The sequence below is a fragment of the Astatotilapia calliptera genome, chromosome 5, assembly GCF_900246225.1.
Source record: "Astatotilapia calliptera chromosome 5, fAstCal1.2, whole genome shotgun sequence".
Classification (NCBI taxonomy): Eukaryota; Metazoa; Chordata; class Actinopteri; order Cichliformes; family Cichlidae; genus Astatotilapia; species Astatotilapia calliptera.
The window spans coordinates 28,491,721-28,517,673 of record NC_039306.1 but is presented as its reverse complement, the minus strand read 5'-3'; the positions used below and the strand labels follow the sequence as shown (position 1 = coordinate 28,517,673).

The 25,953-nt window shown below is 41.2% G+C and overlaps 1 protein-coding gene and 8 non-coding genes across 9 annotated transcripts; all 9 read left to right on the top strand.

Annotated features, from left to right (window-relative positions):
* Nucleotides 1-231: 231 nt before the first annotated feature.
* On the top strand, nt 232-25,953 carry eogt (EGF domain-specific O-linked N-acetylglucosamine (GlcNAc) transferase). The gene is made up of 16 exons (XM_026168681.1): nt 232-299; nt 1,621-1,873; nt 2,555-2,655; nt 2,842-2,950; nt 3,185-3,279; nt 3,369-3,473; nt 15,214-15,320; nt 16,150-16,253; nt 16,769-16,861; nt 18,200-18,271; nt 19,068-19,154; nt 22,824-22,892; nt 23,243-23,304; nt 23,450-23,569; nt 24,054-24,156; nt 24,455-25,953. Exons 2-16 carry the CDS (start codon nt 1,670-1,672, stop codon nt 24,599-24,601), a joined length of 1,578 nt encoding a protein of 525 aa, XP_026024466.1. The 5' UTR covers nt 232-299; nt 1,621-1,669; the 3' UTR covers nt 24,602-25,953.
* On the top strand, nt 4,772-4,844 carry trnah-aug (transfer RNA histidin (anticodon AUG)). The gene has a single exon. It is a non-coding gene; the product is annotated as a tRNA-His (tRNA).
* trnar-acg (transfer RNA arginine (anticodon ACG)) lies at nt 6,605-6,677 on the top strand. The gene has a single exon. It is a non-coding gene; the product is annotated as a tRNA-Arg (tRNA).
* On the top strand, nt 6,787-6,859 carry trnar-acg (transfer RNA arginine (anticodon ACG)). Its single transcript has one exon. It is a non-coding gene; the product is annotated as a tRNA-Arg (tRNA).
* trnar-acg (transfer RNA arginine (anticodon ACG)) lies at nt 8,628-8,700 on the top strand. Its single transcript has one exon. It is a non-coding gene; the product is annotated as a tRNA-Arg (tRNA).
* On the top strand, nt 8,810-8,882 carry trnar-acg (transfer RNA arginine (anticodon ACG)). Its single transcript has one exon. It is a non-coding gene; the product is annotated as a tRNA-Arg (tRNA).
* Nucleotides 10,652-10,724, top strand: trnar-acg (transfer RNA arginine (anticodon ACG)). Its single transcript has one exon. It is a non-coding gene; the product is annotated as a tRNA-Arg (tRNA).
* On the top strand, nt 10,834-10,906 carry trnar-acg (transfer RNA arginine (anticodon ACG)). The gene has a single exon. It is a non-coding gene; the product is annotated as a tRNA-Arg (tRNA).
* On the top strand, nt 12,667-12,739 carry trnar-acg (transfer RNA arginine (anticodon ACG)). The gene has a single exon. It is a non-coding gene; the product is annotated as a tRNA-Arg (tRNA).

Sequence of the window (25,953 nt, the reverse complement as noted above, 5' to 3'; positions counted from 1 at the left end):
GAGATGATATTCTGAAACTGAGTGGCCTTAGTTACATTTGAATAATATTCTGTAAGAGACAAAGCACATTAACAAGTTTGCACTGAATATTTGTGTTTTATTATTAAACTGAATGATGTATTTTGTAATAACGTGGAGTGTGGAGAGCGTTATAGTGCCGTTTACTATCAGAAAACTGCGGTGGACAGCGCCACCCTATGGCCGAATGTTCGTATTACATGCCGGTGTAAGGTTTCCGGTGTTATGGCGACCGCCGGTCACTGCATCGCTTCAATCTGGGGAAAGCAGACTGCATTCAGGTAAACTGTCTCTCATATAAACTTATAGCAATCTTTTATAGGCAACCACTGATAAGGGTCTCGTTTCTTTTAAAGGTTTTGTTTCTCGGAAATGTAAAAACATTTTTCTTGCTCCTTTTCTTGTACTGCCTCTTTAGTCTATCTTAAAATTAACGTTAAGGGGGCTCCTTGTCTTTGTCAAGAACTTAAAGGCTAGATGTTAGCCTCTGCATAGTATACTTCAGTTACCGGTCAGCCTCAGTTCGTATTTTCCTTTTTTTTTTTATCCACAGACGAAGAAACGTTTAAGTAATGCGTTATAATCACAACAACTCCTCAATCTCATCTCACGTGCCTGTTAGGTCACTATTGACGGTCGCGACGTAGAGGTAAAGTTTAGTTAACTTGCTAATTGACCGGAAGCTAGCTAAAACTTAAGAATTAATTAAACGCTCTAAAAACGAAGTTTTCATGCGCTCGGAGAGCTCCTGCACGTCAGAAACTCGAGGAAATGAAGCCAGATTTCTCAAGGGCTTTTTTAAAACTACTCCTTTTAAAGATTTAAAATATACCTAACCATAATCGTAAAAAATAGATACAATTCGTCGGTGACGTGTTTTAGGCTTACTTGTGTTCCACAGGTATTACTGAGTTTGATCAATATATGCTTAGCCGGTGCTTTGATGTAGCGCTCTTAATTTCATGTCTCCAGTTACATCAGTACCACCGCCTTAACGTCACACACATTTAAGCTTTACCTAACTGTGTCAACGTTACCACCAGGAGAATATGCAATTAATGACCGATAACGTTAACCTTCACCACCTATTGTTACCAAATGTGCAGCATAAGGCAGTTTCCTCGTTTCCTTCCCTTCATTTGAATGTGAAACTGTGTGGGAGCCATTTGTTATACAGCACAATGTGGTATCTGCTTTAAGAAAGGTCACACTGTACTATTCAATCATCAGTCAATGGTATTGGGACGAAGGCTCCAGGCTGTGCAAGAACATGCATACTTTTGACAAAATAGCATTGATCATGCAAATTTGGCTGTTGTGTAAATACCAGGTACTGCACTGGCTACCTGCATATTAGGTCACATTATTACCAGTGAATATTTCTCATTTGGCCCTGCAGCCTCAGTTGTGCTTACTAACGGAGAAAGGTCACTAACACTAACAAAAACAAAAAAACAAAAAACGTTTCCTTTTGTGAAGCTTAGATCTGCCCAGAGCTACACTCCCATGCACTTGCTTGTACCCACATGCTTGTATACTCCAGTGTTAAGTTTTACCCATTGCAAGTCTGAGTCTGTTTCTCTGCCTCTTGCCTTTTCACAGTGTGCGGTGAAGGGAAGCATCTATTTCGCATGTCTGTGTAATTCTGACTATGCTGCTCCTGGTAGCACTGAGCATAGTTTTTTCACCCTTTGTGGTAATCACTGAGACGCCTGAAAACCCACACCACAAACCACCAACACCAACTCTCAACTACAGCACGATCTCCCTGCCACCAGAGCACGTACCCTATTTCCTGAACAACAACAAGAGGGTCGCCAAGCGATGCCGCCTGGACCCGCTCTGCCCTTTTAAAGTAAGATATGAACTTGGTTGGAGTTAATGTTTGTTCTTTACTTTACTTTCAGAATACGGTAAAAAATATAACAGGTAACCTTGTTAACTTATGACTCACATGAAAATGGTTAATTAATTATTTTGCCTGTGAGTATAGGCATCATGCGAGCTATTTCCTTGTGATCCACACAGTAGTAATTTTGAAATACAGGATTTCTGTGCATTGGTTTAATGGATATTGTTTTCCTGAACTCAGAAAGAAGAAACTTAACAGTTTATTTTGCTTTGTCTGTGCTTCTTTACAAGAGAGAGACTCCTCTAAATAGAAGCAGCTGAATTAAAAGCTTGTTAAAATCGTATTTTGGTGAAACTGCAAACTTTCCACGTGGTTTTTGTAAGACTTAAGTGAATAAAGTTAATTCTGTTAATTCAAAATAACTACACAACTAAGTGCCTGGGGCCATTGCTTCTAGACAGACTTTGCATCAGCTTAGTTAGGTTAGTTAGGTAAATGGATTAGCAGATAATCCATCACCACTGCTGTGTCTTTCACATTGCATATTACATTCTGTTTCTAATGGATTTTCTAAAAGAAAGATAAGATTTAATGTAACTTTTCTTTATTTCTTTCTCTCTCACACCCTCTCTCTCCTACATACACACACAACACTGCTTATATTAATTTGTATTTTGACAACAGGATGCACTCCAGGATCTGTCTTTTTGTTGGGGTTATGAGAAGAACTGTGATCCAGAGAAACGCTTCAGCTATCCTATGTGCACCAAAGCTGACTCTGGATGGTACTGTCCCTCACATCATATTCAGTGAAATTACCAAAATTATTGTTGTGATTTTTAAATTAAGAAATTTTGGATTTACTGAGTTGCAGTGTATGTAATTTTCCACAGTATAAGTGGTTTCATGCAAAGTGTGCGTCATCGATGGTGTAATGGTTGTGCTTTTGGTGATTTGTCTGAATCTGTCAGGGCCCGTTCACTGGATGCCGCCCAGGAACTTTTCTGGAAGCAGGCTGATTTCGGCTACGTCAAAGAGCGCCTCTCTGAGCTCAAAACACTCTGCAAGGCTACCCGGCCAGTAAGTCTGCTCATTTCCTTAGTTCCCACACGCCTTTGAGTCAACAGGAAGAAACAACAGGTAGAAATAGACGCAGTATTCAACAGGAGTCCACAGACAATGAGCCTAAAATAATTTCAAGTTCAAAAGCAGTGGTATAGAGAGAACCTAGTAAAGAGGCCACTCTCATGGCCTTTAAGGTCCACATTTTGCTGGTCACCTGAATACTAAATATTTATGAATTTGCATTTCAAGGGGGACTCCTCATTAAAGTGTTGTAGTCACATTAGATTCTGCAAGGCTACAAATCTTTACCTGGACTTACGAAAGCCACGCAGAAGTCATGAGAGGTCAGTGCAATTTGAAAATACAGTTTTTATTTTTATTTTTTTAAACATCAATGAGTATGCTTTGAAAGTCAACTGTGTTTATGCTGCAGGTACAAAGAGGACTTCATTCAGACAGGAGAGATTGGTGGACACTGCAAACTCATCAAGGAAGCACTTGTTGGAGAGGGCGACCACAAAAGCCCCTTGCAGTCTTGGTGAGGCAGGACAGATACATTCACATGAATCCTACACTTAGCAATCAAACTACAATGAATGGCTTCTGTTGAAATCTTGAGCTTGTGTTAATAATCTTCCGGAGCCACTGTTAACAAAAGAAAGCTGGATGTTTGTCCCACTGATTTCCTTGATTTACAAATATAAAAGACAATGTCAAATACTGAAACACATCCACAAATAGGGATGGGTATCGTTTAGGTTTTATCCGATACCGGTGCCAAATCGGTACTTTTGAAACGGTGCCGGTGCTCAAACGGTGCTCAAACCGGTGCTTAAAGAATGGAGAACACAAAATTGGTCCAAAAACCTCTCATGTTCAGCTGGTTTTTTGTAAAAAGATAACAATGTTAGCCTTTTCTGCAGCTATGGGGCATATATGGTATCACTCTTGGCTGGAAGCAGTGCTTAAACAATGGAAAAAACACAAACTTTATCCAAAAACCTCTCATGTTTAACCGTTTCCCTCTTTTTCTTTGGTCATTTTAGCCTTTTTGGCCAGGGTGAAGGGAGTATCTGCCATCAAACAAGAAGACAGCCACATGTAGCTATGATGATGTTTGCTAGTTCACCTTACGTGCATTAATGTAATAACGTGGTTAGCCTACTCAACGTAAATTACACACGAACAACATTAAGCTACTCACGCAGAGAAGAACGGCTGCTGCTGCCATCATCATCCGTCATCATTTCTGCTACACTGGCAGGGCTAGGGGCCAGGACTCTATTCTTCGGGTTTTTGGGGATGTTGCTAACTCCGGGTCCGATAACAGGCAACCCACCCGCAGTAGATGCGCTCGGTGTGAGGTCTCGCAGCAAGCTATCAAATACGGCGCATTTCTTGGCTTTTAAAAAAAAGCCCGCTATGCGTCGCCAGGTGTTTCACCGGATTTGAGGTGTTACCTCCTTTGACAGTATCACAGTATCAGCTTAAAGCACTTGTTGCAGGCTGCTGAGTTTGCATCTTTTGCTGTGAAGTACAGCCAGACTTTTGACCGCTTCACCTTGGGCATTTTTAATCTGTAGCTCTGCTCTAAAAGAACGTACGTACCTGGACCCGCCTACTATCCTCGGAAACGTAAAATGATTGGCTAGAAGTGTATCACAGCTCAGGGAAAAAAAGCACCGAAATAAAGCACCGAAATGTGCGCTGCTTTTCGGTCTGGTTACTACCGTTTAAGTCAGAACCGGTGTGGAATGTATACGCTCTTAAACATTGTACAAATTTGGTCAGAGAACAAACTTTGACCTCACCTGACCTTTTGATTTTCTTGGCGGGGGGCCAGTGGCGCAATGGATAACGCGTCTGACTATGGATCAGAAAATTCTAGGTTCGACTCCTGGCTAGCTCGAAGTGTCTGCTTGCTTTTGCCCATGTTGGGAGCAATGTTGTCAGTTTCGGAGGGTGAAAACCACCGAGGCACAGCATTTTCAGACAGTGCATCTGAGCTCCTCTGATACTCCTAAAACCATAAGGGATCACCAAAGGTTTTCCTTCAGCCAGAGCTTGTCCTTCGTCTCGCTCAGTTCCCCCGTAGCGTTCTTTGGGTACCTTCCTAGGTTTAACAAATATCCAGCTAGAATGATCACATTTACTCACAGCAGCCAATCTCATGGTGTTCCCTCTGTCTTATAGCGTCCTGATGACATCTAGGTCGTGCTAGGTTGTGGATGATGAGAGTCAAACCTTAAGTACTGTATGCGTTGGCTTACACTACGCAATGACTTTCAAATGTCCCCTATTACTGATGGCAATTTCCCAGTCTAAGAAAGCTAGCGTGTCATTTTTCATATCCTTCCTGGTGAACTTGATGTGTTTTTGCACCACCTTAATGTCATCTGTGATTGGTTTTACATCCCGAAATTTGACTTTCACCCAGGCGTCATCCACATATTTGAACCAGTGGTGTTCGAGGACAGGATGACTTAGCAGTCTTTGTTTCCCACTTCCTGCTTATAAGAGTTAGCCACAATGGGTTAAACTGGGGAATTCATGGTGCACCCACACACTCACACTTTGTTGGTGTTGAGGGTGGTCCTGTTGGTGAGGGTGGGGTCATCCTGTAAGCTCTTGTGAACTAGCACCACTTCTTCGGTAGCTGTAAGACAACGGAAGAGAGTTCTACCATTGTAAGTGACCGTAGTGTCCTCTGCCTACATAACGATATGGCTGACCTTCTTCATGAAATCCATAGCGTTCTGAGGATGGCGTTTCCAGCTGCCTACCGACGGCTTGAGGACCGAAGCCAAAAGCCTTTCGATATTGTATGTAGCACAGTTGATCGTGCAGACAATGGGTCTTTAAATTACCTCCTGTTTATACAACTTAGGCAAACAACAGAGACTTGCTGTAGCTTCCAGACAAAATCTTTGCTTACTTGTCCACATCCTTGGTGTTTGTCTCTTTAACTGGCCTTGGAGGACCCGCTCTGTCGCATGCCAATGTGTCTTGTGCACAGTAAGTAGTTGAGCCTGCCTCTACTCCCTGGTCTTAGGCTATTTATGCAGTGTTAGACAGCATGAAAAGTATGACTGAATTCACTTCTCAGTGAATTCAATCACCTTTGAAGCTTTTTGTCATCTAGAAGAGTTGCAAGTCTTTTTGGGCCCAGCTCCTCTTTTGGTTTTAAAACATGGTAGGTAAATCAATGTTTCTCACCAGTTCGTTTAGCATCTGATTCTGTGGCTTTGGGAAGATTTTAGTAGCTTGGAGGCCTTAAACAGATGATGTCATTTGCAGACTTTTAGGAGTAATCCCAGCCTGTTTAGGTCTGAGGCTAAATCTCAAGCAGTTCCTGTAGTCTGCCATCTTACATGCCACCTGCTTATACTCACGTAGCAGCTTCAGGCAGTCCTTGCCAAAGGGAGGCAAAATGTCTGGATGGATGTTCAACCAACCGCGTAAGGAAATCTGACAAGGTTGATTGTGCTCACCTGGAAACTGGAAACAGTATAAACAGAATCAACATTGTGGGATTTTTCTTACCTGGATGTTTTGAGCCTGCATCAAGAGATTTTGCTTTCTGGAATATTTTGAAGGATTATCTTTGAATTCTGCAGGCGATCGAAGTGTGACCTGACCTCACCTGCCCTTTCAGGGATCGTTGTAGGTGGGCCAGTGGCGCAATGGATAACGCGTCTGACTACGGATCAGAAGATTCTAGGTTCGACTCCTGGCTGGTTCGCAGTGCGTGCTTTTTTTTCGTGTTGGAATGGATACGCTCTTAAATATTGTAAAAATTTGGTCAGAGAACAAACTTTGACCTCACCTGACCTCTTGATTTTCTTGGCGGGGGGCCAGTGGCGCAATGGATAACGCATCTGACTACGGATCAGAAGATTCTAGGTTCGACTCCTGGCTGGCTCGAAGTGTCTGCTTGCTTTTGTGCATATTGGGAGCAATGCTGTCAGTTTCGGAGGGTGAAAACCACCGAGGCACAGCGTTTTCAGACAGTGCATCTGAGCTCCTCTGATACTCCTAAAACCATAAGGGATCACCAAAGGTTTTCCTTCAGCCAGAGCTTGTCCTTCGTCTCGCTCAGTTCCCCCGTAGCGTTCTTTGGGTACCTTCCTAGGTTTAACAAATATCCAGCTAGAATGATCACATTTACTCACAGCAGCCAATCTCATGGTGTTCCCTCTGTCTTATAGCGTCCTGATGACATCTAGGTCGTGCTAGGTTGTGGATGATGAGAGTCAAACCTTAAGTACTGTAGTACTGTATGCGTTGGCTTACACTACGCAATGACTTTCAAATGTCCCCTATTACTGATGGCAATTTCCCAGTCTAAGAAAGCTAGCGTGTCATTTTTCATATCCTTCCTGGTGAACCTGATGTGTTTTTGCACCACCTTAATGTCATCTGTGATTGGTTTTACATCCCGAAATTTGACTTTCACCCAGGCGTCATCCACATATTTGAACCAGTGGTGTTCGAGGACAGGATGACTTAGCAGTCTTTGTTTCCCACTTCCTGCTTATAAGAGTTAGCCACAATGGGTTAAACTGGGGAATTCATGGTGCACCCACACACTCACACTTTGTTGGTGTTGAGGGTGGTCCTGTTGGTGAGGGTGGGGTCATCCTGTAAGCTCTTGTGAACTAGCACCACTTCTTCGGTAGCTGTAAGACAACGGAAGAGAGTTCTACCATTGTAAGTGACCGTAGTGTCCTCTGCCTACATAACGATATGGCTGACCTTCTTCATGAAATCCATAGCGTTCTGAGGATGGCGTTTCCAGCTGCCTACCGACGGCTTGAGGACCGAAGCCAAAAGCCTTTCGATATTGTATGTAGCACAGTTGATCGTGCAGACAATGGGTCTTTAAATTACCTCCTGTTTATACAACTTAGGCAAACAACAGAGACTTGCTGTAGCTTCCAGACAAAATCTTTGCTCACTTGTCCACATCCTTGGTGTTTGTCTCTTTAACTGGCCTTGGAGGACCCGCTCTGTCGCATGCCAATGTGTCTTGTGCACAGTAAGTAGATGAGCCTGCCTCTACTCCCTGGTCTTAGGCTATTTATGCAGTGTTAGACAGCATGAAAAGTATGACTGAATTCACTTCTCAGTGAATTCAATCACCTTTGAAGCTTTTTGTCATCTAGAAGAGTTGCAAGTCTTTTTGGGCCCAGCTCCTCTTTTGGTTTTAAAACATGGTAGGTAAATCAATGTTTCTCACCAGTTCGTTTAGCATCTGATTCTGTGGCTTTGGGAAGATTTTAGTAGCTTGGAGGCCTTAAACAGATGATGTCATTTGCAGACTTTTAGGAGTAATCCCAGCCTGTTTAGGTCTGAGGCTAAATCTCAAGCGGTTCCTGTAGTCTGCCATCTTACATGCCACCTGCTTATACTCACGTAGCAGCTTCAGGCAGTCCTTGCCAAAGGGAGGCAAAATGTCTGGATGGATGTTCAACCAACCGCGTAAGGAAATCCGACAAAGTTGATTGTGCTCACCTGGAAACTAGAAACAGTATAAACAGAATCAACATTGTGGGATTTTTCTTACCTGGATGTTTTGAGCCTGCATCAAGAGATTTTGCTTTCTGGAATATTTTGAAGGATTATCTTTGAATTCTGCAGGCGATCGAAGTGTGACCTGACCTCACCTGCCCTTTCAGGGATCGTTGTAGGTGGGCCAGTGGCGCAATGGATAACGCGTCTGACTACGGATCAGAAGATTCTAGGTTCGACTCCTGGCTGGTTCGCAGTGCGTGCTTTTTTTTCGTGTTGGAATGGATACGCTCTTAAATATTGTACAAATTTGGTCAGAGAACAAACTTTGACCTCACCTGACCTCTTGATTTTCTTGGCGGGGGGCCAGTGGCGCAATGGATAACGCATCTGACTACGGATCAGAAGATTCTAGGTTCGACTCCTGGCTGGCTCGAAGTGTCTGCTTGCTTTTGGGCATATTGGGAGCAATGCTGTCAGTTTCGGAGGGTGAAAACCACCGAGGCACAGCGTTTTCAGACAGTTCATCTGAGCTCCTCTGATATTCCTAAAACCATAAGGGATCACCAAAGGTTTTCCTTCAGCCAGAGCTTGTCCTTCGTCTCGCTCAGTTCCCCCGTAGCGTTCTTTGGGTACCTTCCTAGGTTTAACAAATATCCAGCTAGAATGATCACATTTACTCACAGCAGCCAATCTCATGGTGTTCCCTCTGTCTTATAGCGTCCTGATGACATCTAGGTCGTGCTAGGTTGTGGATGATGAGAGTCAAACCTTAAGTACTGTAAGTACTGTATGCGTTGGCTTACACTACGCAATGACTTTCAAATGTCCCCTATTACTGATGGCAATTTCCCAGTCTAAGAAAGCTAGCGTGTCATTTTTCATATCCTTCCTGGTGAACCTGATGTGTTTTTGCACCACCTTAATGTCATCTGTGATTGGTTTTACATCCCGAAATTTGACTTTCACCCAGGCGTCATCCACATATTTGAACCAGTGGTGTTCGAGGACAGGATGACTTAGCAGTCTTTGTTTCCCACTTCCTGCTTATAAGAGTTAGCCACAATGGGTTAAACTGGGGAATTCATGGTGCACCCACACACTCACACTTTGTTGGTGTTGAGGGTGGTCCTGTTGGTGAGGGTGGGGTCATCCTGTAAGCTCTTGTGAACTAGCACCACTTCTCCGGTAGCTGTAAGACAACGGAAGAGAGTTCTACCATTGTAAGTGACCGTAGTGTCCTCTGCCTACATAACGATATGGCTGACCTTCTTCATGAAATCCATAGCGTTCTGAGGATGGCGTTTCCAGCTGCCTACCGACGGCTTGAGGACCGAAGCCAAAAGCCTTTTGATATTGTATGTAGCACAGTTGATCGTGCAGACAATGGGTCTTTAAATTACCTCCTGTTTATACAACTTAGGCAAACAACAGAGACTTGCTGTAGCTTCCAGACAAAATCTTTGCTCACTTGTCCACATCCTTGGTGTTTGTCTCTTTAACTGGCCTTGGAGGACCCGCTCTGTCGCATGCCAATGTGTCTTGTGCACAGTAAGTAGATGAGCCCGCCTCTACTCCCTGGTCTTAGGCTATTTATGCAGTGTTAGACAGCATGAAAAGTATGACTGAATTCACTTCTCAGTGAATTCAATCACCTTTGAAGCTTTTTGTCATCTAGAAGAGTTGCAAGTCTTTTTGGGCCCAGCTCCTCTTTTGGTTTTAAAACATGGTAGGTAAATCAATGTTTCTCACCAGTTCGTTTAGCATCTGATTCTGTGGCTTTGGGAAGATTTTAGTAGCTTGGAGGCCTTAAACAGATGATGTCATTTGCAGACTTTTAGGAGTAATCCCAGCCTGTTTAGGTCTGAGGCTAAATCTCAAGCGGTTCCTGTAGTCTGCCATCTTACATGCCACCTGCTTATACTCACGTAGCAGCTTCAGGCAGTCCTTGCCAAAGGGAGGCAAAATGTCTGGATGGATGTTCAACCAACTGCGTAAGGAAATCCGACAAAGTTGATTGTGCTCACCTGGAAACTAGAAACAGTATAAACAGAATCAACATTGTGGGATTTTTCTTACCTGGATGTTTTGAGCCTGCATCAAGAGATTTTGCTTTCTGGAATATTTTGAAGGATTATCTTTGAATTCTGCAGGCGATCGAAGTGTGACCTGACCTCACCTGCCCTTTCAGGGATCATTGTAGGTGGGCCAGTGGCGCAATGGATAACGCATCTGACTACGGATCAGAAGATTCTAGGTTCGACTCCTGGCTGGCTCGCAACGCGTGCTTTTTTTTCGTGTTGGAATGGATACGCTCTTAAATATTGTACAAATTTGGTCAGAGAACAAACTTTGACCTCACCTGACCTCTTGATTTTCTTGGCGGGGGGCCAGTGGCGCAGTGGATAACGCATCTGACTACGGATCAGAAGATTCTATGTTCGACTCCTGGCTGGCTCGAAGTGTCTGCTTGCTTTTGTGCATATTGGGAGCAATGCTGTCAGTTTCGGAGGGTGAAAACCACCGAGGCACAGCGTTTTCAGACAGTGCATCTGAGCTCCTCTGATATTCCTAAAACCATAAGGGATCACCAAAGGTTTTCCTTCAGCCAGAGCTTGTCCTTCGTCTCGCTCAGTTCCCCCGTAGCGTTCTTTGGGTACCTTCCAAGGTTTAACAAATATCCAGCTAGAATGATCACATTTACTCACAGCAGCCAATCTCATGGTGTTCCCTCTGTATTATAGCGTCCTGATGACATCTAGGTCGTGCTAGGTTGTGGATGATGAGAGTCAAACCTTAAGTACTGTATGCGTTGGCTTACACTATGCAATGACTTTCAAATGTCCCCTATTACTGATGGCAATTTCCCAGTCTAAGAAAGCTAGCGTGTCATTTTTCATATCCTTCCTGGTGAACCTGATGTGTTTTTGCACCACCTTAATGTCATCTGTGATTGGTTTTACATCCCGAAATTTGACTTTCACCCAGGCGTCATCCACATATCTGAACCAGTGGTGTTCGAGGACAGGATGACTTAGCAGTCTTTGTTTCCCACTTCCTGCTTATAAGAGTTAGCCACAATGGGTTAAACTGGGGAATTCATGGTGCACCCACACACTCACACTTTGTTGGTGTTGAGGGTGGTCCTGTTGGTGAGGGTGGGGTCATCCTGTAAGCTCTTGTGAACTAGCACCACTTCTTCGGTAGCTGTAAGACAACGGAAGAGAGTTCTACCATTGTAAGTGACCGTAGTGTCCTCTGCCTACATAACGATATGGCTGACCTTCTTCATGAAATCCATAGCGTTCTGAGGATGGCGTTTCCAGCTGCCTACCGACGGCTTGAGGACCGAAGCCAAAAGCCTTTCGATATTGTATGTAGCACAGTTGATCGTGCAGACAATGGGTCTTTAAATTACCTCCTGTTTATACAACTTAGGCAAACAACAGAGACTTGCTGTAGCTTCCAGACAAAATCTTTGCTCACTTGTCCACATCCTTGGTGTTTGTCTCTTTAACTGGCCTTGGAGGACCCGCTCTGTCGCATGCCAATGTGTCTTGTGCACAGTAAGTAGATGAGCCTGCCTCTACTCCCTGGTCTTAGGCTATTTATGCAGTGTTAGACAGCATGAAAAGTATGACTGAATTCACTTCTCAGTGAATTCAATCACCTTTGAAGCTTTTTGTCATCTAGAAGAGTTGCAAGTCTTTTTGGGCCCAGCTCCTCTTTTGGTTTTAAAACATGGTAGGTAAATCAATGTTTCTCACCAGTTCGTTTAGCATCTGATTCTGTGGCTTTGGGAAGATTTTAGTAGCTTGGAGGCCTTAAACAGATGATGTCATTTGCAGACTTTTAGGAGTAATCCCAGCCTGTTTAGGTCTGAGGCTAAATCTCAAGCGGTTCCTGTAGTCTGCCATCTTACATGCCACCTGCTTATACTCACGTAGCAGCTTCAGGCAGTCCTTGCCAAAGGGAGGCAAAATGTCTGGATGGATGTTCAACCAACCGCGTAAGGAAATCCGACAAAGTTGATTGTGCTCACCTGGAAACTAGAAACAGTATAAACAGAATCAACATTGTGGGATTTTTCTTACCTGGATGTTTTGAGCCTGCATCAAGAGATTTTGCTTTCTGGAATATTTTGAAGGATTATCTTTGAATTCTGCAGGCGATCGAAGTGTGACCTGACCTCACCTGCCCTTTCAGGGATCGTTGTAGATGGGCCAGTGGCGCAATGGATAACGCGTCTGACTACGGATCAGAAGATTCTAGGTTCGACTCCTGGCTGGTTCGCAGTCCGTGCTTTTTTTTCGTGTTGGAATGGATACGCTCTTAAATATTGTAAAAATTTGGTCAGAGAACAAACTTTGACCTCACCTGACCTTTTGATTTTCTTGGCGGGGGGCCAGTGGCGCAATGAATAAAGCATCTGACTACGGATCGGAAGATTCTAGGTTCGACTCCTGGCTGGCTCGAAGTGTCTGCTTGCTTTTGTGCATATTGGGAACAATGCTGTCAGTTTCGGAGGGTGAAAACCACCGAGGCACAGCGTTTTCAGACAGTGCATCTGAGCTCCTCTGATACTCCTAAAACCATAAGGGATCACCAAAGGTTTTCCTTCAGCCAGAGCTTGTCCTTCGTCTCGCTCAGTTCCCCCGTAGCGTTCTTTGGGTACCTTCCAAGGTTTAACAAATATCCAGCTAGAATGATCACATTTACTCACAGCAGCCAATCTCATGGTGTTCCCTCTGTCTTATAGCGTCCTGATGACATCTAGGTCGTGCTAGGTTGTGGATGATGAGAGTCAAACCTTAAGTACTGTAAGTACTGTATGCGTTGGCTTACACTACGCAATGACTTTCAAATGTCCCCTATTACTGATGGCAATTTCCCAGTCTAAGAAAGCTAGCGTGTCATTTTTCATATCCTTCCTGGTGAACCTGATGTGTTTTTGCACCACCTTAATGTCATCTGTGATTGGTTTTACATCCCGAAATTTGACTTTCACCCAGGCGTCATCCACATATTTGAACCAGTGGTGTTCGAGGACAGGATGACTTAGCAGTCTTTGTTTCCCACTTCCTGCTTATAAGAGTTAGCCACAATGGGTTAAACTGGGGAATTCATGGTGCACCCACACACTCACACTTTGTTGGTGTTGAGGGTGGTCCTGTTGGTGAGGGTGGGGTCATCCTGTAAGCTCTTGTGAACTAGCACCACTTCTTCGGTAGCTGTAAGACAACGGAAGAGAGTTCTACCATTGTAAGTGACCGTAGTGTCCTCTGCCTACATAACGATACGGCTGACCTTCTTCATGAAATCCATAGCGTTCTGAGGATGGCGTTTCCAGCTGCCTACCGACGGCTTGAGGACCGAAGCCAAAAGCCTTTCGATATTGTATGTAGCACAGTTGATCGTGCAGACAATGGGTCTTTAAATTACCTCCTGTTTATACAACTTAGGCAAACAATAGAGACTTGCTGTAGCTTCCAGACAAAATCTTTGCTCACTTGTCCACATCCTTGGTGTTTGTCTCTTTAACTGGCCTTGGAGGACCCGCTCTGTCGCATGCCAATGTGTCTTGTGCACAGTAAGTAGATGAGCCTGCCTCTACTCCCTGGTCTTAGGCTATTTATGCAGTGTTAGACAGCATGAAAAGTATGACTGAATTCACTTCTCAGTGAATTCAATCACCTTTGAAGCTTTTTGTCATCTAGAAGAGTTGCAAGTCTTTTTGGGCCCAGCTCCTCTTTTGGTTTTAAAACATGGTAGGTAAATCAATGTTTCTCACCAGTTCGTTTAGCATCTGATTCTGTGGCTTTGGGAAGATTTTAGTAGCTTGGAGGCCTTAAACAGATGATGTCATTTGCAGACTTTTAGGAGTAATCCCAGCCTGTTTAGGTCTGAGGCTAAATCTCAAGCGGTTCCTGTAGTCTGCCATCTTACATGCCACCTGCTTATACTCACATAGCAGCAGGCAGTCCTTGCCAAAGGGAGGCAACATGTCTGGATGGATGTTTAACCAGCAGCAGTGACGCAATGGATAATGCATTTTCCTACGGATCAGAAGATTCTAGGTTCGACTCCTGGCTGGCTCGCACCTCGTGCTGTTTTTCGTGTTGGAATGGATACTCTCTTAAATATTGTACAAATTTGGTCAGAGAACAAACTTTGACCTCACCTGACCTTTTGGTTTTCTTGCCCTTTAAGATTAGTTTGTTTACTCATCGCGCCAATGGTAGGATAATTATATAAATAATAACCAAATATTGTTCCAGGTCTGTAAAAGTCCTAACTACATGTGTCAACTGCTATTACATATTTACAGTTACATAATCCTTGAAAGAAATAGATAGTTAATGTATGTTTCCACCTAGCAAAAATTTACAGTTTTATAGTTATAATTCTCAATGAATTTTTCATTTCACTTGATTATTAATCTTCATAAATGCCCATGAAGTGTTATGTGAAGCTTCTTCAAGTGAGCTAAGCTTATTGCATAACATGATTTTGTCGTTGCAGTTAACAGTAAACACTTGTGACAACAGCTCAGAAAATTATGTTTTTGTTTTCTGATATAGATTATTCTGCATCACTAAATCTTCTAAAAGAATAATTTGTTTTGATGTCTTAATTTGTGTGTTTGTTTTTATTGGTGTGTTCATATGTTTTTTTCATCATGTCCTGCCTTTCCAGTTACATATATAATTTTTATAATTTTATAATTTTTCTGTTTTATTTACAATAGTTGTTTGGTGTTTTTGTAGGTATGCTGAGCTGCAGACATACACAAATCTGGATTTTCATCCCATAGAGGATGGTTACTGTGACCTAATAGTTGAAAAACCTACAGTTTTCATGAAACTCGATGCTGGTGAGTAATAAAGATTTACTGGACTCAAATTAAAGCCCTGAAACCTTAACAGAAAGCTTGAATCTTTTACTCTTACTATACTTGAAACTGACGCATTTAAAACCTCATTTAAATGTTGCAGCAATGTATTGACAGCATTTTTTCTGCTTTTATCCACACAAATGAATACTAGTGATATTTTTTGTCTAAAATCAGAGAAAAATTAAAATTAAAATTAAAGAAATCAAAATAGATAGTTCGCAGTCTGCCTTAAATGTGACTTTGCATTGAGCAGTCAAGCACACTGTGTTTGTGTCTACCAGCTTGAATAGGAAACCAAGTCAAGGTGAGATGGAACTTTACCAACAATAACACTATTGTATGAGGGGTTCAGGGTAGTGAAAACATGGAATAGGAGTTGTTACATAGCAAAGACATCGTAGAGAAGCAACAGGTATAGGCCATCGCCAAGATGAAAAGATTAAAAGGAAGGTGAAAATGTAAAAGCTCTGTGAGCTATTCTCATATCCATATTTGATTCTTTAATTCTACTAGAGCAGCTTTGCATGAGTCACAACTCAGAATAATCTTTATTTGTCTTATACTAACCGACCGGTTATTTACTTTGATCATGATTTTTGCTCTCTTTAGGCCAACTCTCTGAGTGTGCCTTCGAAACACAAGCTTTGGTGTTGTACAGGGCCACAGCTGAGATGACAATATTAGTGATATCCCATTTCTATGACATTATAGAGATCTGAGAATTAAAAAACTGTCTGAAAGTGTAACAGTATAATATAATAATAATTATTATTTATATATATATGTATTTTATTTGTTTGTGTAACAGGGGTGAACATGTACCACCATTTCTGTGACTTCATCAACCTATACATCTCCCAGCACATCAATAACTCCTTCAGCTCAGATATCAATATTGTCATGTGGGACACGGTGGGTACCTGATGCTTGCCACTGCTGTTTCAGTGGTGGTTTTAATCTACAATGGGTTTGTTAATTAATTATTTCCATTTAAGAGAAATAATAATGGATAATGAAGTAAATACAATAACTAATAAATAAATTAATAACCTTCCAAATCTTTGTTTTGCTGCACTTAATGCCTAAAATGTTTATGCCACACTTGTCTGTCAGAAGAAGACACAGGGCTGGAGTTTCCCGTTGTCTATTTCCCCATGAATTTATAAACGCCTCTTTCAGAGTTAGAGAAAACTGGCAGGAAGAGGGAAAGCAGTGACCTTTCATCACAAATTGCACAGTGCTGCAAGCTGCCGCATAATAGTGTGGTAATAGATTTTTTGTACAAAAGCAAAACTTCAGAAGAACTGCCTCTGGTGGTGCTTGAGGCATAATGTAGTTAATTTGGATTTTATTGCTTTGTTTTTTTTATTTCTGCTGTGACAGAGATTGAATCAACATTTGTTGCCCATTTTATATGTTTCTCCCAGAGTTTTTATGGTTATGGAGATCTGTTCAGTGAAACGTGGAGGGCCTTCTCAGAGTATGACATCATCCATCTGAAGACTTTTGACTCAAAAAGAGTAGGTATAATCACAACTCTGGCAAACCAGGTATTTTTAGAGGTTCAGGAGAAGATGCCCTGTACCTACACAGCTGTCCTGGAAAATAATTTTGACATTATTCTCTGTTGCTGAGGCCAAAATATAGATGTTCTACCTTTTCTTTGGTGTTTGAACTGCACTATATTTACATAGTCTTACTAATTGCTTAACATGGAGATACACTAATTGACTGGGCAGAGACCAGAATCAGAAAATTATGAACAAATTCAGCCCTGAAATTTGTTCAAATAACAAATTGTCACCTCACCTTACATTTGCTCAGTTTCAGAGGGGGTCAGTGGCACAATGAGCTCAGATGTTCTTGGGTTTGACTCCTGACTTGCTCTGAATGTGTGTGCTCTTTTTGTTTGGTGTTTTTTTTCTTCTTTTTTTCTTTTGGTAGTGTGAAGGATGCTCTCATGAATGTTTTGAACGATTAGTCAGAGATCAAAGTCTGATCTCACAATTCTCATAAAGAATTAATTTATTAAACTAATGAAATCAAGCCAAGTTGCTTAAGAATGGCACAAGAAAGTGCTTCCTAGAGAGTAGAAAAAAATTAGAGTTGATCATTGTTTTAAAGTCAGCTTCCACATGTTTAGGACGATACTACTATTTGCATTTATAATGGCTGAAAATGAAAAATGTGAAAAGTAAAGAAGAAATGGCGGAAATACTCTTCAACTATGTTCTGAGTGTTTATATGGCATAGTTTTCCACAAGAGGGCACTCTGTAAGATCTTTGTTGGCAACACACATATTTGAAATGCCAGTGGTTTGATGAGGGGTAAGGTAAATAAAAAACTAGGAATAACACATGTTAGGAAAACCTGTTTATGTTTAACATGTGTGAAAGGTAAAGAAAACATCCTCGATATTGTAATATCTTATTTTTAAATCCCCAAATATTGGTAAGGGTATCAATCCTTATCAATCCTTCTTATTCTTACTTTTATTTTTTCATGTCTATTTAAGCGCAATTTATGACAGTATGTTTGCACTGAAGCACCGCAGCAATTTCCTAATGTTGTAAACCTGCTCAACATTTGGCAATAAAACCCTTTCTGATTCTGATTCTGAATCCTAAAAATCCTTTACTGGTCAGGATCTAATATCATTCCAGTGTCACAAACAATGTGCGGTTTTTGAAAGAGTTGAAACCATCAGGGGATTGTTTGGCTTTTCTGATATGGTAGTACAAGTGTTGTTATAGACTCCCAATACATGCATGCATGTAGATGTCATTATTACAACTTGACAATAATTTCTGCGTCATATCAGATAGTTAAAGTTTGATCTCTTCCCATTTGTGTATAGGTTTGCTTCAAAGATGCCTTCTTCTCCCTTCTCCCAAGAATGAGATATGGTCTTTTTTACAACACTCCTCTTGTAAGTTACCCCCCGCATGTGTGTGTGTGTATGTGTGAAAATTAGTGTAACTACTGAGATTCATATATGTATTTGCTATATGAAAACTGCAGTGTCTTACATCTTCAAACCTGCTTTGTTTGCGTCTCTATCTATTTTTATCTCACATTGCATATATTTAAAGGTATTTCCTAAATTCAAGATATCTGGTGTAGTCGTAAACATGCAGTTTAGGTCAAATATTTTTGTAATATATTCAAAGGCTCAGCAAGTGCTTATGTTATTTAAATGATAATTCCAAGGAGATTACTACAAAGAGGATCCCACGTAAATATGTGTCGTCCTGTGGTTCCAGCCTTGAGGTGTGAAATATTGATAGGTCAGCCTCAAGCTGCTTTTGATTGCCCCTGCTGCACATCATGTTTATATTCATGTGCTCACATTTACAGCTGCAGTACAACGGTGTGTATGTGATATTCTAAAACCTGAGAAATGCCTCATCTCATATGATACTCACTCCAGGGAGATAAGCAAATATCTATACAGCTGTCAGTTTCCCTATGTGTGTAATATACAGTATATATTTCTTTTATTATTTCTTTTTATCACCGTCCAGTGCAGTAATGTGATGGTATTGCTAGATTCAATTAGTTTTTACTTCATTTCAAATTTCAGAGTAGTATTTATGTATGACTGCATACATATTCTAGTACAATATTTGATATTAAACAGTTAAAAAATAGTTATATAAATGTATGTAATATATAAATTATAAATGTTATTGAAATTGACTCTTTATGTACTGTGTTAATGACAGATCTCAGACTGCTACAGTGAAGGGATGTTTCGGGCATTTTCCCAGCACATCCTGCATCGACTCAACATCACACAAGACAAGCCAAAGGTAGGAACAAAATCTCTAGGGAAACACAGCAATTACTTTTCCTGTGTCCGAGTTATACCATATAATATACATAACACCAAATAATTTCTCATAAATAACATTATGGCTGCACTTCACCACTATAGAGAACCTGTGAAAGCATTCAGAAGTTTCTTTCTTGTGCATAGATCATACTGCTACTGAATCAAGCCTTTGAACAATTATTTTGGTTAAAAAGTTTTCAGTTAAAAGCTCGTTTGCGACCACTTCTGTGGACTCACTGTTTGCGTAACAATTAAGATATTGTTTCTTGAGCAGACTTTAGGGAGAGCAGTAGTGCCTCTTACCCTATGTATTCACAATAAAATTGTGGGACTATGTAAGATAAAAGTACTTACTGAGCTGCTTTGGTGGTCTCAGGTAAAATTTGATTTGCTCATTGATATCATGGGTTTGATTCATGGAAAAGGCTAAACTGTAATCAGTGGGACATTGACTAATACATTCAGTAAATAAAGACTAAGCATAAGTTGGATGTATTTTAAATTTTTTTCTTTGCTAATGCACGTTTATCTCATCTTATAATGTCTATATTAAAATGTTTATTTTTCTGTAAAGCCATTTTCAGAAACAGCAGGTCTGATGCAATGGGTAATGCCTCTTCAGGCTACGAGTTTAACAGTAAGAGCAGGTAAAACATTATGAGTGAAGGATGGTCTCCTTTTGAGGGATTTATTGCCACAGGTTCAGGCTGGTGTCTGTTTATTTAGTCTTTGTCTTTGACTTCTCTAGAGAGGTGGATGGGACTTTTGTCTTCTGTTAGAATTGCTAAGCTTAAAGACTAACAAAAGCACAAATAGGAACAAAACATTTTGCACATACATTTTAACATTTTCCCCCAGTGACATTGCTTATTTTATTGTGTCTTACTTTGTCTTAGCTTTCATGGCACTTAATGTTCTTATTTCTTTTACTCTTTTTGTGTACAGTATTTTGTGACTGTTTGTTTGTGAAAAGCACTTAATAAATAAACTTTACTTATTTTATTTACTTACTTGCTTACAGCTACAACCTGTGGACAAGGGTCTGGAAAGTTCGTCATAGAGCCTACAAATGGCCAATGCACTTTAAGAACCTGTAGATTTTATTTTTTTTCTTGTTTTTTTTTTTACAGTTAACATGAATATGTGGAAGCAAATAGCCCACCGGTAGAAGTGTCTTGAATCTTCTGCAGCCAGAGTCTCGTTAATGGTCTAGTGGTTAAGATTTGGTGCTCTTGCTGCCATAGTCTGGATTCAATTTCTGATTGGGAATGTCAAGTTTTTTCCCAGGTCGCAGTTGAATACCCTAAAAAATTTCCTTTTCCTAATTCCGCTTCTTTTCTACAGCGGTTAGCTCAAGGCTTTTCATATTGTATGATTATAGCCCTGTAAGACAAGAGGGTCTCTCTCATATCGCTCTCTTTTTCTAACTGCTTTTTCCTCACTTTGGTGGAAAATGTAATGAAATCAAGGAAAGGTTTGAAGAAGATTTTACAAGGTCTTAGGAAAATAGAAGCATGTTGCTTAAAGAATCCCAACTGCACTTACCAACTCCCTAAGAGCGTGATGGGAGATCTGTGCCATTTTGAAACTAGAGTTTCAAAAAGATGGACTACAAAGTGCATGTTTTACTTTATCTCAACGTGTTCTCACCATGTTTTTTTCATGCGGGTCATATAGTACATAATATAATGTCATATTCTTAAAATATGACATTATATTATAGAAAATGAACATATAGCCTATAAAAGAAAATACATTATTCTTTCTTTCCTTTCCTAGTGATTCAGTTCCTCCTTTCTGTAAAGGCTTTCGATGACTGAAATGCAATTCCCTCCATTAATCAATTATCCAACTCAGGGTGGGTGGGTAAGCATCTGGGTCCTATCCCAGCTGACCTGAAGTAAAAATTAATTTACTGATAATTCAAAATGCTTGCAATAATGGAAACGGAACTATGGCAAATCGTAAAGGTGGTTTATTTTAATACAGTGTAATACAACCTATAATCTTCACTCAAGGCAACACCTGAACAGGAAGAAGATTTCGCTGCAGCATTGAAAACAATTTATCAAGTTAATGCATGAGGTGGAAAACAGTTTTAATTAACATTTACATGGTCTGTTCTATCTCTTGTGTTTTGTTGATCACTGCTCTAAGTAGTAGGACGGTATTATCGTCTCTCCTTTCATTAAGGATAGTCCACTGTAGCTTATGCTAAATGAGGTAATTAAGAAACAAGGTAACTAAATTTTCTTTGTATCTGGACACAAATACTTCCAGGGAACCTTCCTAAGCAAAACTGACTATTCGGCTGCACCCATAATTTGTAGAAGCAAATTACACACGTGGACGCTCTAATGCTTGGCAGTTGAGTATTACACCGACATTATGGATGTGCACTATAAACTTCAATAGGAAGTCTTTAGGAATAAGGAAAAGAAACATAATTTCCTCTTCCATATTCTGTAAGTAACATTCAGAAACATCTGGCCCAGACTCTGCAAAAGTCCACGATCGATGCCTTTAAAAATGTTTGCCTTGATGGCACCTCCTCTTTTGCACTGAGTCTGCCATCATTTGCCATCAGCAGTAAGTGTAACATAACCACGATGTTGACTTCTACAATAGTTGATTGGTTATTGGATACTAAGTGCATCAATGACACTACACCTACCCCAACACCCACCTCACCCCAACCTGATATAGTACTTTCTGAAAGAGTACACGCATAACTGTATACTGACAGTGCCATGCACTCACTTCCTTATTCATATTCTTCATCTATAACTCTCCAGACCTCCTCATAAGTGCTTTATGGTGCCATGCTTGTAATGATTGACTGTATCTTTATGACCAGCGAGGCCCGATAACTTCTTCCTTCCTGTGAAGCAGCTCATTGGGTATTCATATTCTTCACTGGAAATATGCTAAGAGGCTTTTCAGTGAGACACGGGGCTACGGGCGATAGCAGGCTGGCAACTGAATGAGAGGTCTTCCCAGCCCTGACCCTCTTCCCAGCTCTTTCTTTCATCCTTAGATTAATGACATCAGGCAGAAACTCACGCTGCTCTCCTTTATTGTGTCCTATCCATTTGCTACTGCCATCCCACTCCTTCTATCTCACCTCATCTTAATTTGCTGTCTTTTTGTTTCGCTCAATTGGCTTTTCCCCAATACTCTTTGAAATATATTTGAATTCGAAAAAGAGAAATTGTGTCTGTACTGATTGCATATATAATTACCACTGAGGTATAATAGTTTGGTTTTTTTGTATTTAGATTATTTCACTGGTTTGAACTTCCTGCATTTATTTTGATGATAAGCTAATGAAGGGCCCTTACTGTTTAACAGTATGTTACAGATTGTGACCCCTCCAAAAGTCTAAATACTCTTTCTGATCACAAGATGGCAGTAGTAGACCGTGAAAAGAAATATCCCTAAGCTGGCTGTCTGGACTAATAAGATTATTTCAGGAAAAAAAATCTCATTGTCACATTAAAAATTGGACTCTAAACGTGATTTTAGGCTATTGAGATTATCCACTGCGCTGTAAGTGCGTTAATTTGTATGAGCACCATGTTTTCCCAGCTGTCTATCTCTTGTTTGTCCTTGGCTGATTGTTTATTGGGTGCGTTGCTGTTTCCAGGAGGGGCGTGTTCGTGTCACCCTGCTTGCACGCAGCACAGAATACAGAAGGATACTAAACCAAATGGAGGTGAGTCCAGCACCACTGGCCCTTCTCTTTGTCTCTTTCTTCCTTGTACCTGTTCTTCACTCTGCAGGACAGGCGGCACAGAACTCTCCTGTTTTCATACCGCTTGTCCTCCTTTTTCTTTCTCTTTGTCTTCTGTCTCTTTTACATTTCTGTCTTTACTTTATACAACTCCCTCACACCTCCTCCTTCAGCTATCGATTTACTGCCCACCTCTGTTAAGTGCCTATTTAAAATCTTATTTGTTATAAAAAGTATGAGTAAAAAACAAGGCTTGTGATTTATATTGTCACTGTCTGTATTTGTTTGCTGTCTCATTGATCACAGAACCTGTTCTTTTGTTGTTGTTACAGCTGGTAAATGCCCTCAAGACTGTGCCTTCACTGGAGGTCAATGTGGTAGACTACAAATACAAGTGAGTTATAGAGCGCTGGCTACACGAGTCTAGGAAGCTTTCAGTGCTGCTCAGCATTGGTCACCACACATTGTTATACAGCTGTGTGTAAGAATAAAGGAATCAGTCACAATGACTGATGTGTAACTCATTGTCTGTCTTTCAGGGATGTTCCCTTCCTGGAGCAGCTGAGGATCACCCACAACTCTGACATCTTTATAGGGATGCACGGGGCTGGTCTCACCCACCTCCTCTTCCTCCCTGACTGGTCTGTCATCTTTGAGCTGTGAGTGACATTGTCCATCTGTGTGTCAGCTGTACACATGCATGTGTGTATAGTTGTGTGTATGTGTGAGTAAAAGCCAGGTGGAGCACAGGCACGGGGAGAGCAGTTTGTTTTGCAGCCTGCTCTGTCCAAAGTACCCCTCAGCCACTTGGTATATGACTGTGAAATACTGTCTAATTAAGCAGCTCGTCATCACACCTGGCAATCCTCAGCAAAGGAGCTACTTGAAATGTGTGTGTGTGTGTGTGTGTGTGTGTGTGTGTGTGTGTGTGTGTGTGTGTGTGTGTGTGTGTGTGTGTGTGTGTGTGTGTGTGTGTAGAAGCATAGAGAGAGTTGGGTGTAGATTTTGGAGGGTGACACAAAGGAAGAAGCACTGTGTGCATAGAGAAAGAGAGACAGAGAGAGAGAAATTGAGCTAGAACGAGGGAAAGAGAGGCAGATCGAGGCGAGCAAGAGATAAAGTGTCTGCATCCGTCCCTCCTAGATATAACTGTCAGGATGAGAGCTGCTATCGAGATTTGGCTCGGCTGCGGGGCATTCGATACGTGACTTGGCAGAAAATGGACAAAGTGCTCCCACAGGACAAGGTAGGGGAAACTCCTGTATACGCCATTAGCTTCCCAGTACCCCAGCAGCAGCTTTGGTAATTCATCTCACCTGTGTAACATAAGTGTACACACACTTAACCTCACATGTGCACACTGAATTATGTGCAGTTATTGGTGCAACAGAACAAATGTAAAGACTTCATTTCGTACTTATATAACATCTTTGTCCTCTTCGTGTAACAGTGAGGTTAGCGTGTAAACACACACGCCTATGCTCTTATGTTGTCTTTCTCCTGTGCTTCTGTGTTTCACACATCCTCTCTAATGCTTCTCTCAGGGTCACCATCCCACCCTTGGGGACCATCCGAAGTTTACCAACTACTCCTTTGATGTGGAGGAGTTCATGCGCCTTGTGCTGGAGGCAGCCGATTATGTCACGCACCATCCTAAATGGCAGCGCCGTGCCCTTCGTGATGAACTCTAGAGCGTCTGTGAGTGGACCGAGGGGGCGCAGACATCTGGCTGCTGAAGAACTCTAAACTTTAACCTGCTTTTTTCTGTGATGGGAAAAAAAACTTCACATTGGCAGAGTAATCGTTAAGGTATCTTGAAAGGTTGCCACATTTACCAGTGAATCACAGTGGTGCAGCGGGTTTTTTGTCACCTACTATCTGCTGCATTGACAGGTCTGGATGAATGAAAACAGTATGGCGGACAGCTCGAGTTTGAATGGCTTTCACTAGCTCTATTAGTGTCAAATCAGTTAAAGGACTAGGCGTGTGTAGTGGAACCATCTGGAAAGCAATAAGATGTGTCCTATGCTTCTTCATTACCTCCCTGCGTCTGCTTCATTCCACGTCGCCAGAGTTAGCAAATGAGCAGCTGTTACGACATTCCTTCACATGCGACATCTTGTCCCATTTGATCAGTGTCACGTTGACGGGAGCCTCTAGAGTTGTTGACAGTCACGCTAGAATTTCTGCGCACATCCTGCATAAACCAGTCTAATACGGTGAACAGTATTCACATGCTGGATTCTCACATCCAATTTGACACATCCAGTTGTAGTCTGACATTTTGAAATCGTGATTTTAAGTTACAATCTCATCCCAAACACATAGAAGTCTAAATGGTAAGATACAGCATGTGTGTTCCCTACTGCCATGATGTATTTTCTGTTGTATCAGTATTAATGTTTGTGTGTTTAAATGCAGGAATAGTATTTAGAACAGTAACGGTGCATACACGTATGTGTATGTTGTATGTTAGGATGTATGTGTATGTAAACCTTAACACTCCAAACATACTGATAAAGACTGTTTTAGGATGAAAAGCAAAAATATTTAACTGGCTTTGCAGCTCTACTCTTTGCTGCTGGATCTTTATTTAAATTTGACCTGGTTTTCTTTAATATTTGTCACATTTATTATTTAAAAATATGTTGTGCTGGTTTGATTGAATACCTTTTGATGCCAATGCCTTTTTCATTATAAATTCCTTTGCATTTTACCAAAGGAAAGTGTCGTTATGGTCAAATAATGAGAGTGCTGCTATTATCTGTTACCTTTTCCAGAGACTTCTGAATGCTGTTAGTTTTGTATTTTACGATAAATTTGTCTGAATTGGAATGACACTTTGCATGCAGTCTGGTGCTATCCACAGGAGTATTTTGAGCGATCACAAGAAAATGTTCATATTTCTTGGCCTCTGAGCCTGATGTTTTATTTATCCATGAGACTGTGTTGGACTGAGTCAGACACTTGGTTGGGGCTTTCCTAGACTTGCGGGCAATTTCATATTCAGGAGCTGTGTTAAATTTTAAAATAAATAATTTTA

Bases quoted from the DNA above. Each gene is read 5' to 3' on its own strand.
- eogt (XM_026168681.1), top strand. From the start codon at position 1,670: ATGCTGCTCCTGGTAGCACTGAGCATAGTTTTTTCACCCTTTGTGGTA. The intron at 15,321-16,149 runs GTGAGTAATAAA...TTTGTGTAACAG, and splicing joins TTTCATGAAACTCGATGCTG to GGGTGAACATGTACCACCAT. The intron at 23,570-24,053 runs GTGAGTGACATT...CGTCCCTCCTAG, and splicing joins TGGTCTGTCATCTTTGAGCT to ATATAACTGTCAGGATGAGA.